Raw genomic sequence first — 16,364 nt, forward strand, 5'->3', positions numbered from 1 at the left:
GAATCGATGCCTATGCCCACTGCAGGCCCTGGTTTCAGATAGTTGAAGATGTATTTTGTCAGATATAGGGATAGGCCATTCCCTAATCATGAATGGGATCTATTGACATCAATTGTTACTTGTGCCATTCATGTACTTCCACTATATGTTTAAAGTTGGATAATAATTAATTTCAAGCTTGTGTGCTGTTTACAAAGAGAGAATGAGAGTTTATATCCAGACATGGTAGATAAATGAGATTCTAGAAACAAAAAGGTGCTGTGTTTTAAATATTACGTTTGATACAACACACACAAAATGTTGGAAGAACTCAGCAGGTACATTTGATAGGTTATCTGTGTATTTAATACTTAAATTGTAGTCGCGCGCAAAGCGCTACAAAAGGAACACACGGAGGCAGAGAGAGCTGAACTCGGAATTACTTTACTGATTCAAACTCGCGCGCTTAACTCTCCCCCCCCATGGGTCCCTGCGACCAGCGGGGTGGACATGATGTAAGACTGTCCACGGAAGGTCTGCCCCATGCGGGCCGTGCGTCTGGCTGCGGCTTCCGATGGTGGTTCGAGACCCGTCTGTGCGAACTGCCACCCACTGGACATTTCTGGGGGGGGGGGGGCGGGGGAGTGAAGCCCCCAGTTTGTGTGGCTTGCCTGGGTGGCCAGCCTTGCCGGCGCAGTGCATGTACCCTCACTGGTTGCTCAATGCCCAAGTGCGCCGGTTTGAGGCAGTCCACTGTAAAAGTCTCTTCCCAGCCACCCACCTCCACAACACACGTGGATCCGTTGTACCAGATCACCTAGAGGGGTCCCTTGTACGGCTGCTGTAGAGGTGACCTGTGCATGCCCCTGCGAATAAAAACATACTCACCATCTCGGAGGTCTTTAGGGTTGAAGGATGGCATGGGACCATGTCCGAACCTCGGGACTCTGTTATGAACTTGTCCGGGACCGTTGGGGTATGCCGTAGACCAATTCTGCCGAGGAGGTGCCCAGGTCCTCCTTGGGAACTGTGCGGATGCCCACTAGGACCCAGGGAAGCTCATCTGTCCAGTTGGGGCCCCTGAGGTGCACCATCAGGGCCGACTTGAGATGTTGGTGGAATCGCTCTACCAAACCGTTGGACTGGGGATGGTACACTGTGGTGGGATGCAGCTGGGTGCCCAGGAGCTGCGCCAGATGTGAACTGCGCCCCTCTGTCGGAGGTGATGTCCGTTGGGAGGCCGAACCTGGCGATCCAGTTTGCAATGAGCTCCCTGGCGCAGGACTCAGTGGACATGTCTGCAAGTGGTATGGCTTCCGGCCATCTGGTGAACCTGTCTACCGTGGTAAAGATATACCTGGCGCCCAGGGAGACTGGCAGGGGACCGGCGATGTCCACGTGGATGTGTTGGAACCTCCTTTGCGTCGGCTCGAACTACTGGAGAGGAGCCTTCACATGTCACTGGACTTTGGTGGTCTGGCAGTGTACGCAGGTCCTGGCCCAGTGTCCGACCTGCCAGACGAATCTGTCCACTACCAGCTTGATGGCCACCCGGATGGACAGGTGGGCCAGATCGTGCAGCGTGTCGAACACGCCGCTGGTTTCACAGGTCGGGGTTTGCCGGTAGACACGTCACACAGGAGTCGATCTGCTGCCGGGCTGATGGAGACATCCTCCAACTGGAGCCCCAAAACGGTGGTATGGTAAGGCGGAATCTCGGTGTCCGACCATTGTGCTTCTGCCAGTGCTGCGTAGTCTATTCCTGTGGACGATATGCCTACTGAGTGGAGGCAGGGGCGAGGCAGTGTGTCAGTGATGACGTTGTTCTTCTCTGCGATGTGGCGGATGTCCGTGGTGAATTCTGAAATAAAGGACAGGTGCCTCTGCTGCCAAGCCAACCATGGGTCCAATACCTTGGCCAGTGTGAAGGTGAGGAACTTGTGGTCCGCATACATAGTGAACTCCCTTCCCTCGAGGAAGTAACGGAAATGCCGGACAGCCAGGTAGAGCGCTAGCAACTCTCTGTCAAAGGCACTGTGCTTCACCTCTGGTGGCCGTAGGTGCTGGCTGAAGAAAGTGAGTGGTCGCCACTGGTCCTCGACGAGCTGCTGTAGGACTCCACCGACTGCCATGTCAGAAGCGTCGACTGTGAGTGCCGTGGGTACATTGACTCTCGGGTGCACTAGGAGGGCCGCCTTCACCAGCGCCTCCTTGGCCTGCTCGAATGCCTCCATTGACTCCACGTCTCATGCCACTTCTTTGGCCTTGCCAGCCATCAGGCTGAACAAGGGTCTCATGATGCGGGCCACCGCCAGCGCGAACCGATGATAAAAGTTGACCATCCCTACAAACTCCTGCAGGCCCTTGACAGTGCTGGACTTGGGGAACTGGCGGATGGCCTGGACCTTGTCCGGTAGGGAAACTGCACCATGTCGGTTGACTCTGTAGCTCAAGAAGTCGATCTCCGGATGTTGGCACTTCACTGGATTGATTGCCAGTCCGTGGTCGCTCAGGCATTGGCAGAGCTGGTGCAAATGTGTCACGTGCTGTTGGTGCGAACTGCTAGCCACTATTGAGAAATATACCTGACATAACCACTATATATACCTGAAATATAATCACCATGTATTAGCTATTTACTATACTATGTAATCACTTCTAGGTACTGACTATTAGTATGTATTATTTTACTAGACACATTTTGTTATGTGTTGTTTTCACTAGATACTTTGTACTCTCTTAGCTGCATATTATGGCACTTACAGAACACCTGTTTGTTTAGCAGCACTATTAGCTGAGATGTATCCCATGTATTACACTCAGCCTTTGTTTAGTACGAGATAACGGTGGCGGACAGGATGCTGCGAGCAGGAATGTAATGTGAGGGAGGTTGTCTGGAAAACATAATCTTGGCCACGAATAAGGTCCCAATGAGAATGGGTGAAAAATAATGGTGACGCACCGAGAGCTAGGCAACAGCGATTGATTAGTTAATATATAGATGATATGCAATTATAAATTGATTGGGTATGCTGATGAAACCAGAATGTAACTGAGATAAGAAATTACTATAAAGAATGCTGTACACTGGAGCTCGGTGGGCTTTCGGTGACAAGTTCATTGATTGCCTCAGCCTTTGTTTGCAAATAAAGGTTTAAACTTCTCGAAGAATTGTCTGCGTCTCCTGGTCATTTCAAGTAACCACGACACCACCAGGGTATCATCCAAGTAAATGAAAACAAAATCCAGGCAGTGTCCCACTGAGTCCATGAGCCTTTGGAAAGTTTGATCTGCATTCTTGAGACCGAAAGGCATTCTCAGGAATTTGAACAAGCCGAACAGGGTGATGAGGGCTGTCTTGGGCACGTTGTCGGGGTGCACTGGGATCTGATGGTATTCACTGACCAGGTCGATTTTGGAGAAGATGGTTGCTCTGTGCAGGTTTGCTGTGAAGTCCTGGATGTGGGGTACTGGGAACCTGTTGGCGGTTGTGGTGTCGTTGAGCCCTCTGCAGGGCTTCCATCCTCTTGTGGACTTGGGCACCATGTGCAGCGGGGATGCTCACGGGCTGACTGAGCGGCGTACGATTCCCAGCTCTTCCATCTTACGGAACTCCTCCTTGGCAAGGTGGAGCTTGTCGGGTGGGAGCCTGTGAGCTTGGGCGTGCAGCGGCGGTCCTTGCATGGGGATGGCTTGGGGTCGGCCGGGGAGAACTTCAGGGTGACTATGGAGGGGAATTCCGCCAATGCTCTGGCAAATTCATTACCCGAGAGGGTCACGGAATCCAGGTGGAGGACCGGTAGCTTGGCTTCTCCGAGCTGGAAAGCTGGAACGTCTCAGTGTGAACCAAACGCCCAGCCTTTCAAGTCGACCAGGAGACAGTTGGCTCGTAGGAAATCTGCCCCTAGTAGTGGCTGTGACACCGCTGCCAACGTGAAAGTCCAAGTGAAACAGCTGGACCTGAAATGCAGTCCGGTAGTTCGCAGGCTGTACATCCAAATACCGGTGCCATTTGCGGCGGTGAGTTCGCGGCCTGGGACCGCATTACAAGTGGTTATATTCGACAGGGGGAGTACGCTGACTTTGGCCGCGGTGTCTACCAGGAAGCGCTGTCTGGACTGTCAATCCCAGAGGTACAGGAGGCTGTCATAGCCATTAGCGATGGCTGGCCCTGGTGTTTCCTGGAAAAGCACATGCTGGGTGGCAGCGACGTGCTCCTGAGCCTCATCTTTGGTGATAGAAACACCATTGTTCTGAACTTTTGTCTTTTCCCCCCGTGGGTCTCGGCGGCTTTGGTTGCGGGGCCTGGGCTTTGGGGTGCGTGATCGTGGCTTGGCCCATGGAGGCTGCTCCACATTGCTTGCTCTGCCAAAGGACATCTGCTTTAGCTGCGACCCTCCGTGGGTCACTGAAATCCTCACTCACAAGGAGGAGGCGAATGTCCTCTGGCATTTGCTCGAGGAACAACTGTTTAAATAAAAGGCACGGCTTGTGGCCGTCCATGAGCGCCAGCATATCATTCATGAGCTCGGATGGCATGCGGTCGCCTAGGCTGTCCATGTGAGGGAGCTGCACGGCCTGTTCGCGGTGGGAGAGTCCTACGTTACGGATCAGGAGCGCCTTAAGCTTGGTGTACCTGTCCGCCGTTGGTGGCTGCTGTGGGACGTTGATGATCCGGCCTGCCGTCTCCTGGTCAAGTGCGCTAACCATGTAGTAATACTGTGTAGCGTCGGCTGTAATGTCTTTGATATTGAACTGTGCCTCAGCCAGCTCGAACCAAGCGTGGGGCTGACTGGCCTAGAGAGTGGGAAGCTTCAGAGAGACAGTGCTGCGCAAATTGCTTGGATTCATGGCTGGTTTTAGTCACTGGTTCCAGATGCCGTCTGGAACGTCGGGGTCACCAATGTAGTTGCGCGCAAAGTGCTACAAAATGAACATATGGAGGCAGAGAGAGCTGAACTCAGAATGACTTTACTGATTCAAACTCGTGCGCTTAACTTTCCCCTCTCATGGGTCCCTGCGACCAGCGGGGTGGACATGATGGCGGTTCGAGTCCTGTGTGTGTGGACTGCCACAAAGTAATATTTGAGTAATTTTGTAAATATATTGTTTGTTTAAGCATTCTTGTTCATTTAAATAATTGATTGGGGGTTATATGTTAAAATACATGAATTGCATATGTGATGATGCTACCACATCAGAAGCGCATGCCTCGCTTAAAGTAAAAACAAACATACCTAAATTGTCTCCTGGCTCCCTTGTTTTCCTTTCAGTTAATTTTTACGTTTTGGAGGTACAAAGCATAACATAATCATATTTGACTGCATTCCATATTCTAAAAGTATAAACCACGCACACAAAATGCTGGTGGAACACAGCAGGCCAGACAGCATCTATAAGGAGAAGCACTGTCGACGTTTCGGGCTGAGACCCTTCGTCAGGACAAAGGGTCTCGGCCCGAAACGTCGACAGTGCTTCTTCCTTACAGATGCTGCCTGGCCTGCTGTGTTCCACCAGCATTTTGTGTGCATTGTTTGAATTTCCAGCATCTGCAGATTTCCTCGTGTTTGCTTTCTAAAAGTATAATTTGGGATGAAAAGTCATTATTTGTTCCTGAAGAAGGGAGTTTGTAACTTGTGCTAAAATACAATATTCTGAGAAGTGGATATAAAATGGATATATATTGGTTGAATTGTCATGCAAATTTCCAATGAATGGAATACCTAGTCTCATATATTCTGGTGGACATTTGTTTTATCATCATTCTGTTGAGAACATTGGTGGTGGTGTTAAAGGATTCTGCCAGAAATGCATAAAGTAATTCCTGTTCACTTTCCTAAGAGATTCTTTGAATGACTATTTAGCTTTGCCCTTCCATTGCACCAAGTTACAGGTGCTACAACCACTGGAACTGAGCATTAAGCAGGCAGATTAGTTACCCTTGAAATAATACTCTGTACACCACTCCCAAAATGAAAACATCTTTTCCAATTATTTTTCTGAGGTTTTCAGAATTCTCTTTTATGTTCCTAACTTGTAGGTGGCTAAGAACACCCCCTGCATGTTAATGAGGTTCAGCATGTAAATGGATTAAACCTCACACTGACTTCAGCTCGCCCACTTATTGCCAAGCCAGATACAGAATAATTCAAAATTACCCACTTTATATTTTGTGCAGACTCCTTCTTCTTTCTAGTATTGCTGGTCATGTATTAAGTAATTGTTAATGTGAAACATTTGATCAACTACCAGAATGCAGTATAGTCTTGAATTATTTCAGAAGTCCCTGATTTTGTCTTTGTTATTTTCAGTAATTGAATGTTATTTAATGGTTACATTTAGATGATTCTGCCAGTTTTGTTTGGATAAAGGTTAATGTGAAAGATGACATTACGCATTCTAGGGCCAAAGAGGTAATTGTTGCAGATTGTGCGCAAGTCCAAGCTGCAACCATTAGTCCCTCATGATCCTTTTAAAGGCAAGTCCAGTCAAACTAATAAAAATCTGGAGTTTTAGGCAGTGGGATGTCTAATCTGATGAAACACGAAATGTCTAATATTTTTCTGTTTTAGTTTAAGCTTTGGTCATTTAACTAAATAAAGTAACATTGATTCAAGATCTCCTCCAGCTACATGCTATTACCATCATTGTTCAGCCCAGTAGATAATCCTTTACGTAAGAGGTTTGTGCATAACATTATAGTCTCATCCCCAGGCACAAGAGTGATCTTCCATGTGAACAGAACGTACCAGTAATTGTGCAATTTACACAGGATGTGCTGTTTAGATGAACATAGTCACTGCTTTGTCTGCAATGGTAACATTCTTTGCAGATTTTTTTAACAATTTACTTATGTGTTCTTCAATATTTTGTTTCCATTTAAGCTATTTCTCCCAGCCCCAGCCTGATATTTATTCATTTTCAGGATCTGACCATTGCAGGAAAGGTCAATGCAGGTTTCCCCCACTATCTGAAAGTAGAGTGTTCCTAGGAAACCTTTTGTAAGCCGAAATGGCGTAAAGCGAAGAAGCAATTAATTTATATGGAAAAAATTTTTGAGCATTCCCAGACCCAAAAATAATCTACCAAATTATACCAAATAACACATAAAACCTAAGATACCACTAACATATAGTAAAAGTAGGAATGATACGATAAATACACAGCCTATATAACGTAGAAATAATGTATGTACAGTGTAGTTTCACTTATCGTTTCCTCTTTGACGGCTCGCTGCAAAACAAACGCTGAACGCTATTTTCGCCTTTTTTTGTAAAAGCGAAAATCTTCGGATTTCTTTTGGTTAGCGAAAACAGATACTAATGTAGTTCTTTTGTAAAAGCGAAGTGGCATAAAGTGAACTTTCGAAAAGCAGGGGATACCTGTATTTGATACCCACCCTATATTCATCATGGAAAAAGGAGAAAATTCCATTACACTCTTAACTTGTGATTTTGCTGATGATTTCATAATATTGAGTTCCATCTTCTCAAAACCCTGATAAGGATTTGAAGCAATGCAGGTCTGTATGCAGTAAGGTGTAGACGTCCTGCTGACAGAACCCAAACACCGATGATACTGAATCGCATTCCTATCGATGAGATTCCACCACCATAAGCATACTGGTGGTTAAAATTAAAACTCACCTAATATACTGTGTCTACCAGAGCAAATTAGAGGCTGTGTATGCTGCAGAAAGTGATTCACTTGCTTGTACCCAAATGCCACAAAGCACAAACCAGGTTGAGATCAAATACTTTTCACTAGTCTGGCAAGTGTGGTTTTAAAATATTCAAAAACGATTGCTAACCAGGGCCATTTCAGGTGTAACATGTTCCACCTACAAAATGTACTGCAGTTACTCACTTGGGCTACACCACCAACACCTTCCCAAGCCCATATTTTCTACCATCAAGGGCAAGAGCAACTGGCAGATGGGAAAACCATCTTCTGCAGGATTCCATCATGAATTACACTGTTTTGACTTAGGAATGCACCCCCATCCCTTCATTGTAAACAGTTCTTAAAGCTGGTGACTTTCTATCAACATTGTTGGGAGTACCTTTCCAGAGGAAAAAGACTGCATTAATTCAAAATAGACAAGTCAACGTCATCTGCAAGGGCATTTGGAGAGTAGCAGCAAAAGCTACTCCCTGTGACATTCATTTCCCTGAAAATAAATTGAAGAAAAAAATCTGATGATATCTTTGGTATTCAGACTGTCAAAAGCTGTTGGTGCATTCTGGGCACCCATCCCTCAATGTGCCCCGAAGAGCCCATCCTGCCTCATCAGAGTCCCATCATATGGGAGCAATGAACTCATTCAGCCCCCTGCATCTGAAAAAAAATGGGTTCAGTGGGAACACCTGATAGTGAGCCAAGCTGCAGGATGATCCAGTCCAGTTCAATCTTCACTTCTTCATCCCCTTTATTCCCATTAAAGGGAACAAGTTCTAACATCCAAGGTTTTTTTTTATACATACTGCAAATTGGAGCCTGAAAAGTATTGAAAGAACCTGGAGTACCCTTGATCAGAACATTTGACAGTTATGCTATAATGTGATTTTTATTTTTGATTAATAAACAAGATAGTCTTGTATTTTAAGTACTGGCACAGTGAGTTCCTAATTAGTACAATGCTTCGTAATCTTATGAAGTTAGCAAGTAAGTGGTACAAAATCAGAGGGTTGTAACCCTACAATTTTCCTCAATCTCTGATTAATTGCGAAGTGGCATTGGCTGAAGCTTCACTCTTGTGAACTGAAAAGGCGTAATTGTTTAAAACATTACTCTGATTTTCTATTTCTGTTGCAGGATTGTCTGGTTATTATTAAATCCAAAATTCCTACCTATTGCTCCATTTATAATTGAAGAAACACAACTGCCTTTGGTCAGTACATCCAGCATCCAGATAGAAACCACAAATGGCAAGAATATCTTGCAGGAGCTTTGTTTGATTGCATGGAATATTGTTTTATTTTCTGTAGCTTTGTGTACAAAATTAAATAAATGTATGAAATGATATATGGAGGCAAGTCAAATTATTGTATACAGGAGAAATTAGAGCCTGATCAGTTTTGAAAGACCATGAACTTATCTTTAAGGCTGCATTCATTATAATTACCAAAGATTTTTTGTTTGCTGCTTGTCCATCTTTTTCCTTGAATTTATTTTCTGACATATGGGATATGATTCTGTGTCATCTACGTATCTCTTAGGCAGTGACCTCACTGGGGCTAGTTCTTCATTTTTAACTCTAGATTGTGATGGTCCACATGCTATTTGATAGTAGCAGGGAAAAAAGCAAATGAAGTCAAGCTCTATCTTATACAAGTGTACATCAGTTCTAGCCCAGACTGTTAGACAGCAACCTACAGTTTTATTTTCTTCTAGCTCTCACTAAAATATTAGTTATCTGAATTTGTCAGAAACACAAAGCTGAACACCTGATACAACTCTTGTAATACTAAACAAAGTTTAAGCTTGACATGGAAATCTAAGGTAAGTCTTTTTGCTATTAAATGTGGAAAATGTTCATCAGCAACACAAGATGGCATGTAACCAAACCACAATGAAGACTTTTGAATGAGTATCAAGGAAACATTGAAAAATATTGTAGCAAGTTAAAAATAATTAATATAATTTAATTAATTGTTCAAACTAAAATCTCTGGACTATCATAGTCACAGGGCATTGACATTTGAATTTACCCAAGCAAGCATTCTCGATATATTAATAAAGAAACTGAGATTGGGTGGAAGGATGGAATAAAAATAGAAAGCTTTGGAAATAATATGTAAATTAGGCAGCAGTTTCACAGTGAAAATGAGTAAACAGAAAAACAGTAAAACAGATGACATTTAATTGTAACAAAGAAAAAGTAGTTGTCAAGTTCTAAAGTTTGGAAAAAGCATCTATTAAACCTATTGTGGAGCAACACACTCAAAATGCTGGAGGAACTCAGCAGGCCAGCCAGCAACTAAGAAAAGAGTACGGTCCATGTTTCGGGACAAAATGTTTCAGCCTGAAACATCAACTGTACTTTTTTCCTAGATACTGCCAGGCTGCTGAGTTCCTCCATCATATTGTGTGTATTGCTCAAATTTCCAGCATCTGCAGATTTTCTCTTGCTTGTTGTGGGTTAAGTGGACTTTGTCACAGATGGGACAATGTGTGACCGTGTGACCATAATACACAGGAGCAGAATTTGGCCATTTGTACCATTGAATCTGATCCACCATGGCTAATTTATTATCCCTCTCAACTCCATTCTCCTGCCTTTTACCTATAACTTTTGATGCACTGATTAGTCAAGAGCCTGTCATCCTCCACTTTAAGTATACTTAATGACTTGGCCTCCACAACCATCTGTGGCAATGAATTACACAGATTCATTACCCTCTGGCTAAAGAAATTTGTTCCTCATCTTTGGTTTAAGTTATTGTCCCTCAAATCTGAGGCTGTGTTCTATGGTCCTAGACTTGCCTATTATAGGAAACATCCTCTCCACATCCACTTTATTCCAACCTTTTAATATTCAATAGGTTGCAATGAGATCACCCCTCACTCTTCCAACTTCCAGTGAGTGCAGGCCCAGAGCTATCGGGCATTCCTCATCTTTAGCCCTTTCATTCCAGAAATCATTCTCGTAGACCTCCTCTGGACCCTTTCCAATGCCAGCACCTACTTTCTTAGGTAAGGGGCCCAAAACTGTTCACAACACTCCAAGTGTGGGCTGACCAATGCCTTATAAAGCCTCAACATTGCATTTTTGCTTTAACATTCTCAAAATAAGTGCTAACGTTATATTTACCTCCCCTCCCACTGACTCAACCTGCAAGTTAATCTGAAGGGAATACTGCACAAGGTCTCCCAAGGCCCCCCACACATCTGTTTTTTGAATTTGCTCTCCTTCTAGTAAATAGTCCATGACTTTACTCCTTCTGCCAAAGTGCATGACCATGCATTTTCCTATACTTCTTTGCCCATTCCCCAAATCTGTCTCATTCCTTCTGTAGGCATTCTACTTTCTCAGTGTTTCCTGTCCTCTATCTATATTCATATTGTCTACAGACTTGGCCACAAAGCCATCAATTCCTTCATTCAAATCATTGACACCTTACATGTAAAAGTCCCAATACGGAACCCTGCGGCATACCACTAGTCACCAGCAGCCAACCAGAAAAGCTCCTCTTTATTCCCATTCCTTGTGTCCTGCTGCTCTTCCAAGCCTCCATCCATGGTAGTGTCTCTCTTGTAATACCAGGGACCTTGTAAAGCAGCCTCATGTATGGCAGCTTGTTAAAGGCCTTCTGAATAAAACAAATAAACATCCACTGACTCTCCTTTGTCTATCCTGCCTGTTATTTCCTCAAAGAATTCCAACAGATTTGTCAGGGGAAGTTTTCCCTTTAGAAAACCATGCTGACTTTGGCCCATTTTATCATGTGCCTTCAAGTACCCTGAAACCTCATCCTTAATGATAGACTTCAACATCTGTCTAATTACTGAAGACAGGCTAACTGGCCTAAAATTTCCTTTTTTCTGCCTTCCTCACTTCCTAAAGAGTGGTGTGATGTGTGCAATTTTCCAGTATTCAGAAACTGTTCCAGAGTTCCAGAGTAATTGAAAGCTCATTACTACTGCCCTCACAATCTCTTCAACTACCTCTTTCACAATCCTGGGTGCAGCCTATCTAGTCCAGGTAACTTATCTACACTCAGACTTTTCAGCTTCCAAAGCACCTTCTCCTTAGTAATAGTCACAACACTCACTTCTGCTCCTGACATTCTCACATTTCTGGCATTCTGTTATTGTCTTCCACAGTGAAGACTGATGCAATATACTCATTAAGTTCCTCCACCAGTTCTTTGACCCCCAAGTACTACTCTTCATTGCCATTTTCTAGCAGTCTGATATCCACTCTCGTCTTTCTTTTACTCTTTATATGTCTGAAAAAAACTTCTTGAGTACTCATTTACATTAATGGCTAGCTGACCTTCATATATAATCTTTTATCTCTTTATGGTTTTTTAAAATTTGTCAGTTTTTAGGAGCTTTCCAATCCTCTACCTTCCCACAATTTTTTGTTTTTGTGTTGTCTTTGACTTCTCTTGTCAGCCATGGTTGCCTCATCCTCCCTTTAAAATATTCTTTGAGATGTATCTTCCCTACACCTTCCGTATTTCCCCCATAAGCACTATCCATTGCTGTTCTGCTGTCATCCCTAATAGTGACACCTCTTCTAATCACCTTTGACCAGCTGCTCTCTCCTACCTCTGTAATTCCCTTTACTCTTCTCCTTCTCAACCTGCCAGATGAATTTTATCACATTATCACTGCCTCTTAAGAGTTTCTTTACCTTAAGCTCCTTAGTTGAATCTGGTTCATTACAAAACATTGAATCTAGTATTGCCTCTTCCCTAGAGGGCTCAACCACAAGCTACTCTAAAAAGCCAACTTGTAGGCATTCTACAAATTCCCTCCCTCGGGGTCCAGCACCAACTTTATTTTCCTAATGTAATATAGAAAATCCCATGATTATTTCAACATTGACTTTTTTTCATGCCTTTTCTATCTCCTGTTGTAATTTGTAGACCACATCTTGACTATTGTTCAATAGACTGTATATAACTCCTATCAGGATGTTTTTACCCTTCCATTTTCTTCACTCTACCCACAAGGATTCTACATCTTCCAATCCTATATCATTTCTTTCCAAGGATTAGTTTTCATTTTTTACTAATAGGGCCACCCCACACCATCTGCCTACCTGCCTGTCCATTTGATACAATGTGTATCTTTGGATGTTGAGCTCCCAAATATGATCTTCTTCCAGCCGTGATTCAGAGATGCCCTTGTCAGATCTGCCAATCTCCAACTGCACTACAGGTTCATCTACATTATTCTGTATACTGCTCAATGTGTTCAGTGTTCCAAGTGTGAGTACCAGCTCTGCAGAAGGCTTGCATCTCATCAATGTCCCATTGTACCCAATGACATTCTTCATCCACACTGCCACCAACCTTTGTATCATCTAGAAACTTACTAATCTACCCTCTTCCACTTCCTCACTATTAACTCACACCGAGCAAGGGTCCCAGAACAGATCCCCGTGGAATACCACTGTCACTGAGTTCCAGGCAAACTATACTTCATCTGCTACCATCCTCTGCCTTCAGTAAGCAAGCTGATTCTGAATTCACACAGCCACGTTTCCCTGGATCCCATGCCTCCTTCCTTTCTGAATGAGCCTAAGGACCTTCATCAAACAGCTTACTTGAGCCATATACACCACATCCATCAAATAAGTTTGCGCTGCATATATTTTTAGGGAGATTTTGAAAACATCCTTGACAAGTTTTCTAGTGGCAAATACAAATGGAGATATGAAACATAAAGGACTATTCTCTGGTAAATAGGCTAATGACTTTGTGCAACTCGAATATACATTGACAACCTAAATATAGTGAAAGTTACATTGATCAATGTGCATAATTTTGTATACTGAAGCAACGTTTCAGCTCCTTGGATACTGCTGGTGTCCTGCAGTGGTCACCAAATGCTCTTAAGATTCATGAGGGGCAAGATTTAGCAGAATAATCTATCTGGTGGTAAAACATTTGTGTGCCATATTAATCCTAACCTCCTTTTCACTCTTTATCTTCCTTTTGTTACAGTTGTTAGTGACCATCCTAAAATTTCAATGCAAAATTAAAAGCCAACATTAAATAAACATTCCTTTCTAAGTTTGTAAGTCAGTTTTACTTAATGTTACACAGAAATGACCACCACTAATTATTTTTCTCTAATCCTTTACTACTTAACTTCTGGGTATCTTACCAATCTGTCTCTACTTAGTGTTATTCCCAGTGGTTACTACATGGCTAACTTTCAGTGAAGAAGACTGCAGATGGTGTGACAGAATAACTTTGGGGCTTTGCTTAACCTTCACCATATCAGTATAATGGAAGCAATTGGGTTCTAGGCCCAAAGAGTGGCATGGAGAGGATGTTTCCAATAGTAGGAGAGCTTAGGACCAGAGGGCACCCCCTCAGAATACAAGGATAACCCTTCAGAGCAGAGATGAGGAGACATTCCTTTCACCAGCAGGTGGTTAATCTGTGTAATTCATTGCCACAGGATGCTAGGTTCTAGGTGAGTAAAAATGTCTAAGGTTGCTGGGAGAAGACAGGAGAATGGAGTTGATTGGAGCTTGCTACTTCTGTGCTGGATATGATGGTTTAGATTGAACTTGATCCAGCCCATACTTCAGTTCTTCCCAGATTAGCCAGGTAGCTGGACTGATCTGAGACTTTGTTGACATTGTAGACTCAATTATTTTGCAAAGCAGAGTCAACCATGAGACTTGACAAAGCTGTAGGTGATGTAGACCTTGTCCTTGACTTACCAGAACTCATGTTGGCAGGGAACTCATTGTTTTCAAATGTCTCTACAATCAGAGACACTTAGAAACTGGTGTAGAAAAATGTAGATAATTTAAGTATTTAAATTATTAACAAAATATAAATGAAATTTAAATCATTTAACCTGTATAAATGAATTTAAATATTAGATTACAACAATAAATTAGAGAGTAGGATTGATGTGTGAACTACCATGGTTTCAAATTTCAGAGGGTTAGTATTTTTTCGTTGTAAGGACATATGGAAATAAAACAGAATTTTTTTAAAGAGACAACCCACTTATTTTCACTTCCCTTTATAATGAAGGTTAATGACCCCTTTTTAAAATGAATGTGTGTCATTTATAACTGGGTGCAGCCCCTGAATTCATTAAGCAATGGAACTTCCACATTATTTTGGATAGTGCCACATTATTTGGCATTGTGGTGATCAGTGGTCCTCCATGGAACTGCTGACTGGCTGACAATGAAATCCAGTCCAGTGACTATCAGTTCTGAGCCATCTCTGTTGTGTATTTATTATATCGTATTTTAATATTTGAGCAATATTGTAAACAGATTGTTTGAGTAAGTGTTCTTTATTTGTTTAAATAATTCCTTATGGGTTATATGAAAAAAATATTTGCATTGTACACATCATGATGATACCAGGCAATGATGTGTGCGCCTCACTTAAAAGCAAAAATGAAATAAGACTTGCATCTCTTGGCTTCCTTGTTTTCCTTTCAATTAGTTTTTTTATGTTTTAGAGTTGCAAAATATAACAGTGGCAACAAGGAAGCTTAAAACAACCCTGAGATAACTACCTGTTGAAGTGCAGTGAGATGTTTGAGTTAAAACAAAAGCACAGTGAGAAAGAGTTCAGTAAAAGAAAGCACAGCATGCGAGACTCAGTCAAGTTAAAAAGAAGGCAATAAAACAGGCTAATTTCATGGGTTGATAAACAGTGAGTACCGGGTAATAACAAAAAAGAGCAGAAGTGGCAGGCTACATTGGAAAGATTGACAAGTTTGATGACACAGAAGATTACACAGAAAATATATACTGAGTGGATTGAACAGTGTTTTAAAGCAAGTTAAATAGCCAATGAGAAACAAGTCCCTTCTTTACTGAGTGCATTGGGTTCAAAGGCATACAGTCTGCTTCGAAGTTCAGCTGCTCCTACCAAATCAGCCAAAATGAGCTTTGCTGATATCGTGAAAGTAGTGCAGGAACATTTGGAACTGAAAACTTTGTCGATTGTTGAACCCTTTAAGTTTCATAGGCAGAATCAAAAGGAAGAGAAGTCCATTTTAGTGTAGGTGTCTGAATTGAAGAAGTTGTCTGAGCATTGTTGGCATTCTCAGTGTGGTAATGGGCTTAATGATGCTTATCATTTAGTTTGTGGAATCTTACAAAAAAAGCACTCAAAATGGCTCCTAACTGAAGCACAACATATTTAAAAGAGCAGTTGAAATAGCTGTATCAATGGAAACGGTAGGCAGAGACATAAGTGAGTTGCATCAGAAATAACAGTGAGCATGAACAAAATTCCAACCTCTCTATGGAGGCATGTCTGGCTCTTTTTGAAACTGAAATTTGATTTTTTATCTTTTCCCTTCCCCGTGCAGTCCATTTATTTTTGTTTGCCTGATGTGCTCTTTGTATGTCCTACATTGTTGCATTTTCTGCAAGTTTCACCTTTAAATCAATCTTCAATGGTCTGGTTCATGTGAGTCCCTGCCGTAATGGTAACACGATTTATTCAGTCAGCTACAAATAACTTGGTGGAAAGGTTTGTCCAGAGTCTAAAGTCTCATCTGCCTAGCAGAGTGATCACCCTTGTCAGGAAAGACACTATCCCAGAAGAGTAAGAAAGGCTCTGCAGTGATTAAATCTTTAGGCCTGAATGGGACAATTTAAAATTTGCTATGCTGTGGATGTCTATATCATAGTCATATAGTATATTCTGTGTGCATGA

General features: G+C 42.7%; 1 protein-coding gene across 2 annotated transcripts in view; it reads left to right on the forward strand.

The window, feature by feature from the left end:
- LOC132404642 (PACRG-like protein) overlaps positions 1-16,364 on the forward strand; it is a 72,899-nt gene that overhangs the window by 46,825 nt on the left and 9,710 nt on the right. The window contains exon 8 of one of the 2 annotated variants that reach the window (XM_059988952.1): positions 8,794-8,869. In XM_059988952.1, the coding sequence (XP_059844935.1) occupies positions 8,794-8,850 (57 nt within the window). In that variant the 3' untranslated portion in view covers positions 8,851-8,869. Of the gene's footprint in view, positions 1-8,793; positions 8,998-16,364 lie in introns of those variants that run through there. The other variant, XM_059988951.1, reaches the window with a different exon arrangement.

This window comes from Hypanus sabinus, chromosome 14, assembly GCF_030144855.1.
Source record: "Hypanus sabinus isolate sHypSab1 chromosome 14, sHypSab1.hap1, whole genome shotgun sequence".
NCBI lineage: Eukaryota > Metazoa > Chordata > Chondrichthyes > Myliobatiformes > Dasyatidae > Hypanus > Hypanus sabinus.